This window comes from Crocuta crocuta, unplaced genomic scaffold (assembly GCF_008692635.1).
Source record: "Crocuta crocuta isolate KB4526 unplaced genomic scaffold, BGI_CrCroc_1.0 scaffold675, whole genome shotgun sequence".
Classification (NCBI taxonomy): domain Eukaryota; kingdom Metazoa; phylum Chordata; class Mammalia; order Carnivora; family Hyaenidae; genus Crocuta; species Crocuta crocuta.
Window position 1 is genome coordinate 2,013,172 of NW_027528796.1, and position 10,521 is coordinate 2,023,692.

Here is a 10,521-nt window from a genome sequence, read left to right on the forward strand (position 1 = left end):
CATGCCTGCGCCGGGGCTGCCCTGTCGGAGGGCACCGGCGCGCCCCAGCCGGGCCTGGCAGCCGCCTCCCGGCCGTTGCCACGCCCCCGGTGCTCGTACATCCACTGCAGCGCCTGAAGGGAGGCAGAAGCCAAAGTCAGTCCCGAACCCAGCGTCCTCTGGGGCAGCCCCAGCGTCCTCGCTCACGGGGGTCGTGGCGCAAAGCCCCCCCGCGGCGCCTACTGGGCGGCGAGCCGCAGGGTCCCGCATGCAGGCTCCAGGGCTCCGGGCACCGGCAGCTCAGCGTCCCTCTCCTTTGGGCCAGGCCGTCCCCCAATGCCACTCCACGCTTGGCAGAGGTTTCCCCCGTGGTTGACTGACCAAGGGCCACTTTAGCCACGAGGCAGTGGTCCGGGGGATTAGAAACAGCTGAAAAGATCAAGGTCTTCACTTCACTTTTCTCGAGCACCTGTCAGCAGCCGGGCCTGGCTCCGCAGAGAGGCTCCGTGGAGAATTTTGGACTTTCCACCAGGCGGGGGGTTTCCCTGGCAGCCCCTCACCGCAGGTGACCTGGAGCCACGGGGGATGGTGGGGGCCGCCTGAGAGACCCACGGAGTGGCCGGGGCACTGCTTTCACGGGGCAGAGCCTCACTCCGTTCCTCCTCGAACCACCGGCCACAGTGATATGCCTGCCCCTCGATGGGCCATCTAAGCCTCTGTCCTCACCCGCAAGGACTCTCTTCCTCCAGCACGGTTATTTTACGTTTCAGACACAGCCGGCCCACCCCGCACATGCCCTGTTCTGAGCACTTCGCCATTACACTCAATCTCAGAGCTGCCCTGTTAGGTCAGCGCTATTACCCCCATCCTACAGATGAGGAGGCTGAGGACCGGAGAGGCCAAGGAACTTGACCAAAGTCACACAGCAAGTAAATAGCCTTGGATGGATAGTGTCCGGGTCCGTGCTCTCAGCACACAGGACACTCCTCACGTGCCCAGGCCATGCTGGGGATGTCGGCGGCAGAGAGGGGGAAGTGCTTCCTGTGTGAAGTGCTCAGAGGTGGGGAATGAGCGAGGCCCCTGTGGCCGGGTGGAGCGGGGGCGGAGGGACCCTGCTCCTCGGCTACCTGGCCTTGGCCCCTCAAAGGAGCCCGGACTCCGGGATCTTCTCTCCCTGCCGCAGAGGGACGCTTCAGCCCAAGTGGTGCCCTGGAAAGGGCTGGGCTCCCGGCGGAAGGAGGTAAGGAGTCCTGTCCCCGTCCCCTGGGGACTTCCCAGCTGTGGGGCATCAGGACGGGTTCAGTCTCCTGGTGACACTCTGCCTCTCGGCCACCAGCTAGCTGTGTGACCCTTTCTGGGCCTCAGTTTGCCCACGAAAGATGCTCAAGATCATTAGGGGAATGAAAATTAAAGCCAAATGCGACACCACTGCACACCCACGAAGATGGCCATTGTCAAAAGACAGAAGAGAAAGTGTCAGCGAAAACCTGGGGAAATCAGAACGTTCCCACACTGATGGAGGGATGCAAAATGCTGCCTCCACTGAGGAAAGCGTGTGGCGGTTCCTCAGGAAGTTTCTTTTTTTCTTTTTTAATATTTATTTTATTTTGAGAGGGAGACAGTGTGAGCAGGGGAGGGTCAGAGAGAGAGGGAGACACAGAATCTGAAGCAGCTTCAGGCTCCGAGCTGTCAGCACAGAGCCCGACGCGGGGCTCGAACCCACGGACCGTGAGGTCATGACCTGAGCCGGAGTTGGACGCTCAACTGACTGAACCCCCCCAGGCGTCCCAAGGAGTTTCTTAATAACTTAATTCTTTTTTTAAGATTTTATTTTACCTTATGTTTAAGTAATTAATTTTTTTTTTTGAGAGAGAGAGAGAGGACACAGAGCTCGAACCCATGAACTGAGAGATCATGACCTGAGCCAAAGTTGGATACTTAACCAACTGAGCCACCCAGGCGCCCCTTAAAATTTTATTTTTAAGTAATTTCCTCGTTTAATGTGAGGCTCGAACCCACAACCCTGAGATCAAGAGTTGCATGGGGGCACCTGGGTGGCTCAGTCCACGGTGTCAGACTTTGGCTCAGGTCATGATCTCGTGGTTTGTGAGTTCGAGCCCCGCGTCGGGCTCTGTGCTGACAGCTCGGAGCCTGGAGCTGCTTCGGATTCTGTGTCTCCCTCTCTCTCTGACCCTCCCCACTTGTCCTCTCTGTCTCTCAAAAATAAATAAACATAAAAAAAAAAAAAAGAGTTGCATGCTCCAATGACTGAGCCAGCCAGGTGCCCAATACGCTAAACTCTTCGATGAGAATGCCCATATGACCCAGCCAGTCCGCTCCCAGATACACCCCCAAGAACTGAAAGGAATTGTCCAAACAACAACGTGTACACAAATGCTCACCGCAGCATGACTCACCACAGCTGAAGGGTGGAAATAACCCAGATTTTCATCTACAGAAGAACGGATCAATCAAATGGGGTCTATCCACAACAGAATTATTCAGCCCTGAAAAAAAGATGAAGTATTGACATGCGCTACAAAAGTGGATACAGCTCAAAAACATGATGCGATATGAAATAAGCCAGACACAAAAGGCCACTTATTGTATGATTCCATTTATATGAAATACCCAGAACAAACAAGTCCCTAGAGGTGACTGGGGCAGGGAAGGGAGAGAGGAATGACTGCTGACAGGTACGGAGCTACCATTTGGAGTGATGGAAAAGTTCTGGAAATACACAGTGACAGTGGCACAACATTACGATATACTAATCACTGCTGCGTTATGACCTTCACAAAAATTATACATTTTATGTGTATCTTACTGCAAATAAAGAGTCTAAAACTCAATTGGGCATATTTGTGTGGGTCTATTTCTGGGTTCTCTACTCTGTTCCATTGATCTGTGTGTCTGACCAGAACCACACAGTTTTGACTACTGTAACTAGTAGTAATCAATTACTTGTAACAAGTAATCAGTTCCATAGGCCATCTCCTCCGATTTTATTCTGTTTTCAAAATTGTTTTAGTTTCTTGATTTTCAGTTTCTTTGATTTTCCAATAAATTTTAGGATAGTTCTATTTATAAAAGATCTTTCCAGGATTTTGATAGGAATTGCATTAAACCTACATATCAATTTGAAAAAACTAGAAGGAAGGGGGGTGTCTGGGTGGCTCAGTAGGTTAAGCGTCCAACTTCAGCTCCGGTCGTGATCTCGTAGTTTGTGGGTTTGAGCCCCGCGTCGGGCTCTGTGCTGACAGCTCAGAGCCTGGAGCTGCTTCAGATTCTGTGTCTCCCTCTCTCTCTGCACCCCCCCTTCACACTCTGTCTCTCTCTCAAAAATAAATAAACATTAAGAAATTTTAAAAAAAACTATGTATCAACTTGAGGGAAATTGACATCTTTATTATGTTGAGTATTGTAGCCCATGAACATGGTATGTCTCTCCATTTATTCAGAGCTTCTGTGCTTGCTTTCAGCAGTGTTCTCTAGTTTTCAGCAAACAAGTCTTACACACGTTTTGCTAGACTTACACCTAAGCACTGACTTCTGAGCAGGTGTAAGTAGTTTTGTGACTTACTTCTGGTGTCCACATGCTTGTGCATTGTTAGTATATAGAAATACAAATGGGTTTTTGCATGTTTCTCTTGTATCCTGCAACCTTGCCAAACTCCCTCTATTCTAGATTTTTTGTTTTGTTTTGTTTTATTATAGAATCTTGGGGATTTTCTACAAACAAAATCGTGTTGTCTGGAAATAGAACAGTTTGACCTCTTCCTTCCCAACCTATACACCTGTTAATTTCCTTGCCTTGCCTTACTGCACTGCCTAGAGCTTCCAGGACTGTATCGAATAAAAGTGATGAGAGGCTCAGTCAGGTGAGCGTCTGGCTCTTGATTTCAGCTCAAGTCATGATCTCATAGTTCATGAGTTCAAACCCAGCACTGGGCTCTCTGCGGTCAGCACAGAACCCACTTTGGATCCTCTGCCCCTTCTCTCTCTGCCCTTCCCTCCTTCACTCAGGCTCTTTCTCTGTAGAATAAATACACATTGAAACAAAACAAATAAACAAAAAGTGGTGAGAGTGGACATCCTTATCTTGTTTCTGATCTCAGAGGAAAGTCTCCAGTCTAGCACATTAAACATAATGTTAACTGCAGGTGTTTTGTAAGTTTTCTTTATCAATTTTAGAAAGCTCCTTTCTATTCCTATATTTATGAGAGTTTTTATCACCAATGTACGTCAAAATTGCCAGATGCTTTTTCTGCATTGATCGATATGATCATGTGATTTTCTTCTTTTTTAGGACTTTTTTAAGTGTTAATGTATTTTTTGAGAGAGACAAACAGAACATCAGTGGAAGAGAGGCAGAGAGGAGAGAGAGAGAATCCAAGGCAGGCTCCAGGCTCTGAGCTGTCAGCACAGAGCCTGATGAGGGGCTTGAACTCACAAACCGCGAGATCACGACCTGAGCCAAAGTCAGGTGCTTAACCGACTGATCCACCCAGGCGCCCCAATGATTTTTCTTCGTTAGTGTGTTAATATGGTAGGTTACATAGATTGATTTTTGAATATTGAAACAGTGTTGCCTTCCTGGAATAAACTCTGCTTGGCCATGGCATGTAATTATTTTCATATATTGTTGAATTTGATTTGCTAATGTTTTCTTAAGGATTTTCATGTTTATATTCACAAGGTGTGTTGGCCTATAGCTTTTTATTGGTTTGTTGGTGTTTTTGTTTTTACTGTCTTTGGTTTTGGTATCAACATTATATTAGCTTCATAAAATGAATCAGGGCATATTCTCTCCTCCTTTATTTTCTGGAAGAGCTTGTGTAGAAATGTGTTAATTTTTTTAAATGTTTGGTAGAATTCCCCAGTGAAACCATCTGAACCTAGAGAATTCTTGTTGGGAAGTTTTAAAATTAAGAATCTAATTTCCCTAAGAGTTATAGGCTATTCAACTTACCTATTTTATAGGTTAATTGTGGCAGTTTGTGGGTTTCAAGGAATTGGTTCATTTCAACTAAATTGTCAAATTTATGAGTGAGAGTTGTTTATAGTGTTCCCTCATCACACTTCTGATGTCCTCAGACTCTGTAGTGATGCTCCTTTATCAGTTTCAGTATTGGTAATTTGTGTCTTCAACCTCTTTTTCTTTTTTAATTTTTAAAAAATGTTTATTGGGGCGCCTGGGTGGCTCAGTCGGTTAAGCGTCCGACTTCAGCTCAGGTCATGATCTCACAGTTCATGGGTTCGAGCCCCGCGTCGGGCTCTGTGCTGGCTGGCAATGCAGAACCTGCCTGGGATTTTGTCTCCTCTCTGTGCCTCTCCCCCACTCTTGCTCTGTCTCTCTCTCTCAAAAAAAAATTTTTTTAAAACACTTAAAAATTTAAAAATATTAAAACTGTTTATTTTTGAGAGAGAGAGACAGAGCAAGAGTGGGGGAGAGGCACAGAGAGGAGACAAAATCCCAGGCAGGTTCTGCATTGCCAGCCAGCACAGAGCCCGACGCGGGGCTCGAACCCATGAACTGTGAGATCATGACCTGAGCCAAAGTTGGACGCTCAACCAACTGAGCCCCCTCTCCCTTTTTGTCTTTGTCAGTCCTGCTAGATGTGTATTGATTTTTCAAAAAATTTCCCAGAGAATCAGCTCTGCTTCATTAAGTTTCTGTATTATTTTCTGTTTTCAGTTATTGATATTTGCTATTATTTTTACTATTCCTTTTCTTCTGCTTGCTTTGGGTTTATTTTTCTCTTTTTCCTCTTATTTTTAAAGAGAGAGAGAGAGAACATGAGTGTGAGAGAGGGACAGAGGGAGAGATTGAGAGAGAGAGAGAGAGAGAGGGAGGGAGAATCTTAAGCAGGCTCCACACTCAGCACAGAGCCTGATGTAGGGCTTGATCCCACAACCCTGGGATCACGACTTGAACCGAAATCAGAGTTGGCCGTTCAACCACCTGAGCCACCCAGCTGCCCCTGGTCTTTTTCTCCTAGAGCCTTGATGTGGGTGCATAGGTTATTGGTTTGAGATATTTCCTCTTTCCGAGGTCGGCACTAATGCTATTAACAGTCTCTGAGCTCTGCTTTACCTGCACCTCTCGGCACTGGGTATGTTGCTGTGTTTGTTTTCATACAGTCAATGTGTTTCTCTTTAACGCATGGAGTATTTAGAATGGGGTGTTTAGTTTTCACGTGGTGGGAGACTTTTCTGTCACCCTGCTGTTATTCATTTCTAGTTTGACTCCAATGTGGTCAGAAAACACCTCTTTCAAGTTCGTTGGGGTTTGTTTACGGCCCAGGATGTGGTCTGTGTTGCTGCACTACTGTGGACACTTGGACAGAAGGTGTCTGTGCCGCTGTCGGGCCGGGTGTTCTGTAAGTGATTAGATGCTGGCTGTTAGCTGATGGTGACGTAGGGCTTCTCTACGCGTTTGCTGAGGGAAGGACGCTGACGCCTCCCGTTACCTTGTGGATTTGTCTCTTCCTCCTTTCAGTTCCGTCAGGGTTCCTACAAATGCTTTTCAACTCCACTGTTTGTTGCTTACATGTTTAGACTTTCATGACTTCCTGCTGGATTAACTGTTTCATTACTACATAATGGTAAAAAGGTCAGTTTTCATTGTTCTGGTCATTTTCTTTGCTTTGAAGGTACTTATCTGATAGCAAGGGAGCCATGCTGTTTTCTTCTGATCAATGTTTGCAGGATACGTTTTCCCCCATCCATCCTGTTACTTCCCATCTACTCACTTCCCATTGTTATAGTTGACGTGAATTTCTTGCACACAGCCTGTAGTTGGTCATTTAAAAAAGTCTCCTCTGCTAAACCAGGCTTTTAACTGGTGTACTTGGAAAAATCTACATTTAATGTAATTATTGTGTTAGGGCTTAAATCCGCCATTTTACTTCTGTTTTCTGTTCCTTCTCTCTGTTTTTTATTTCACCGTTTTCTTTCTCCTGCCTTCCTGTGCGTTGTCTGGACCCTTTTCGGAGTCCCGCCGTGACTTCTCTCTAGCATCTTTTCGAATGGCTTGTGAACGGTTGCCCCAGGTACGATATTATCTATACGTAATTATCACAGTCTATCAGCATCAACATTTTACCAATCTGAGTGAGGCGTAGAAACCTCATCTCATTTTACATTCTCTCAGCGGCCCCATCAGTAATATAACTTTCTTCAATATTTATTCAAAGTACATTTGAAACCACAACAGCCACAGTCATCATTTTTGCTTCCACTGTCAAACATTAATCTGTAAAACTCAAGAGAAGAAGGAAATTGCATTTACCCACATTTTTACTCTTTCCTTCTTGATGTTCCAGAATTCTTTCTTTAATCATTTCCTTACTGTTTGGGTATTTGTTTTTTTTCTGTTTGAGTATTCCTTTGGGGTTAGTCTGCTGGTGACAAATCTTTTTCGTTTTCCTCTATCAGAGGATGTCTTGGCTCCTCCTCATTTCTGAAGGACCGCGTCACCAGATACAGAGGTCTGGTTAGCAGTTCTCCTTTGTCAACGCCTGAAAAATGTTTCTGACCTCAGTAATTTCTGAAATTTGGTGTCCTTTGCACTGTTTTTCCTTTTATAGGTATGACGTCAGATCTCTCTCACTGCTGTCAAGACTTCCTGGTCCTTAGTTTTCAGCAGTTTTACCATGATGTGTCTCAGTGTGAATTTCTTTAGGTTCATCCTATTTGGGATTTGTTCAGCTTCCTGGATCTCTGGGGATTTATGACTTTTGCCACAATCTGATAACTTTTTGGACACCTTTTCTTCCAGCACTTTGTAGCCCCGTGCCTTTTCTCTTCTCCTTCTGGGCCGGCGGCGACGGGTCCTGTGCTGCTGTCCCCCAGGTCCCTCGCGCTTTGGTCACTTTTCTCAGTATATTTTGTCTCTTGTTCAGACTTGGGACCTCTGTTCTGTCTTCCAGGTCACGGATTCTTTCCTCTGATCCCTCCATGGAGCGTTTTTGTTTGTGTGTTTGTTTTTTAGTTATTTAGTTAGCTATTGTATTTTCATTGGGCTCTTCTTTATGTCTTCTTTGTTGAGACTTTTTCTTGACTGAAACTTGCTCTTTTTCCATTTGTTTCTCATATGTTTGTAATTGTTCATAGAAGCATTTAAAAATTTTATGTTTATTTATTTTTGAGAGGGACAGAGAGACGGAATGCAAGTGGTGGTGGGGGACAGAGAGAGAGGGGGACACAGAATCTGAAGCAGCTCCAGGCTCTGAGCTGTCAGCACAGAGCCCAATGTGGGGCTTGAACTCATGAACCGTGAGATCATGGACCTGAGCCAAAGTTGGACGCTTAACCGACTGAGCCCCCCAGGCGCCCCAACATTGCTATTTTCATATTGTATTATTACATGCACACTTGTCTGTCCTGTGCATGGCTGCCCAGGTGGTCTTTGCTTTGACAGAAGGTTCTAGGGTTTATTCATGTCCATTTTTGAGCAGGAAGCATTGGTGTGAGGACAGCAGTGTGCTCCCTCCTCCAGACCCCAGGTGGGCCAGGTGTGTGCGGGGTGAAGTGCAGAAGCATTTCTTTAGCACCTGTTCTGGGCCAGGCAGTGTTCCAGAAAAACGAAACTGGCCAAACTCCCTGCCCAAGAAGTTCCTGCTCTGGCAGGACACTGACAAAGAAAGGGGACAGACGAGTGACCCTTGCTGCACCCGGGGGTGGTGGGCGAAAAGGAGGAAAACAGCAGGATGGAGGGAAAGGGGCGGAGTTTACGGAAGTGAAGGGGAGGCGGCCTGAGAAGACAAGTCTGAACAATGACCCCGAGCAGGGGCGCCTGGGAGGTCTCAGTCAGCTAAGTGTCCGATTCTTGATTTTGGCTCAGGTCACGATCTCATGGTCATGAGATTGAGCCCCGCATTGGGGTCTGCAATGAGTATGGACTGTGCTTGGGATTCTCTCTCTTTCCATCTCTCTCTGCTCCTCCCCCACCCACATGTGTGCATGCACTCTCTCTCTCTCTCTCTCTCCAAATAAATAAATAAATAAACATGAAAAGAAAAAGACCCTAGCAGCAAGTGCTCTCTGGGGAGCAGCACTCCAGGCAGGGGAGCAGCAAGTGCAAAGGCCCTGGGGAGGCCCCTTTTCTGGCAGGGAGACCAGTGGATTGGAGCATGGCCAGTCAAGCCTGGCTGCTTGGGGTCTGGCTAGTCCCTTCTGTCGGGTGTGTGTGGCCCCTGGAGCAGCAGCCGTGGCCTCCCAGGGACAGAGTTGGACATGCAGGTGTGCAGAGCCTAGCCCTCTGCAGAGGACCCAGCAACCCAGCATTTTTATACCTGGTGGTGAGAAGTGGGGAGAGTCTGCTGGAATCCCATGCTTTATAAAATGGACCTTTATTTAACAAAAAAAAAATTTAATCTTTTATATATTTTTGAGAGACAGAGACAGCACGAGCAGGGGAGGGGCAGGAAGAGGGAGACACAGAATCCGAAGCAGCTCCAGGTTCTGAGCTGTCAGCACAGAGCCCGACGCGGGGCTCGAACTCATGAACCGTGAGATCATGACTTGAGCCGAAGCCTGATGTTCAACTGACTGAGCCCCCCGGGCGCCCCGATCTTTATGTTACAGAGAAATTCCAGACAGCTGTAGGAATGAGAAAACTGAGCCCGCGGCTCCTTCTCGTGGATTTGTCCTGATTTTGTCTTTATTGAGATACACTTTATGTGCAGCGATATGCAGACACCTTGAGTAATCATCTGAGTTTTGACGGATGCCCCCGCCCAGATGGCTCCCACTCCCATCGCGAGAAAGAACCCTTGCCTCTCCCCAGAAGGTCCCCTCACGCCGCCTCCCGGGAGGCGCCACTGGTCTGCGTTTTCGTCCTGCTGGCTCTGGAATCTTACATCAAGGGCCCAAGCCGGTGGGAAAGCGTCACAGCTGACAGGTCCCACTGAGGCTCGGCCGCGCCTCCGCCCCCTTCAGCACCGGATTCCTCTTGCTGCGGGAGCTCCAAGCCTGCGTCTGCATCCGCCTGTTGCAAGCTATCTGGGCTGATGTGAACCTTCTTGTCCAAGTTCTCATGCTTTCGTCTCTTTGGGGTAAGTACATGCCCCGGAGGGGACGTCCTGGGCCGTAGGGTGAACATGAATTTGAGGGACGCCTCAGTTCTCGGCAGCGTGCGCCATCCCGCCCCGCTGGCTCCAGGGTCTCGGAGCGCTGCTGGCACCCAAGGACAGCCACTCGGGAGGGTGCGAGGCGGCACCTCGTTGCCGCTTTGGTTTGCACTTCGCTGCGGGCCAACGTGGTGGACTGTCCCGTGCTTCGTGGCCATGAGCCTGTCTCCTCATGGGATGTCTGTTCACGTCTCTCGACTGGTGTTAAAGAGTGGTTTGCTTGCATTCTTGATTTGTAAGAGTGCTTTACACATCCCAGATGCAAGTGTTTGTCGGATGCTGTGAAAATACTCCGCATGTTTCCTCTAACCTGGGGGTTACCTTTCCATTCTCTTAATGACATCTCTGATGCGAAGTTTTTAATTCTGAGAAGCTCAGTGTATTGATTTTCCTTCTATGGTCACTG

The 10,521-nt window shown here is 47.7% G+C and overlaps 1 protein-coding gene across 1 annotated transcript in view; it reads right to left on the bottom strand.

Annotated features, from left to right (window-relative positions):
• Positions 1 to 249, bottom strand: part of AIRE (autoimmune regulator) — an 11,167-nt gene extending 10,918 nt beyond the window's left edge. Inside the window, exons 1-2 of the mRNA XM_077755365.1 lie at positions 223 to 249; positions 6 to 113 (exon numbers count right to left, since the gene is read on the bottom strand). Of these exons, the coding sequence (XP_077611491.1) occupies positions 6 to 113; positions 223 to 249 (135 nt within the window). The remainder of the gene's footprint in view (positions 1 to 5; positions 114 to 222) is intronic.
• Between the last annotated feature and the right edge of the window lie 10,272 nt (positions 250 to 10,521).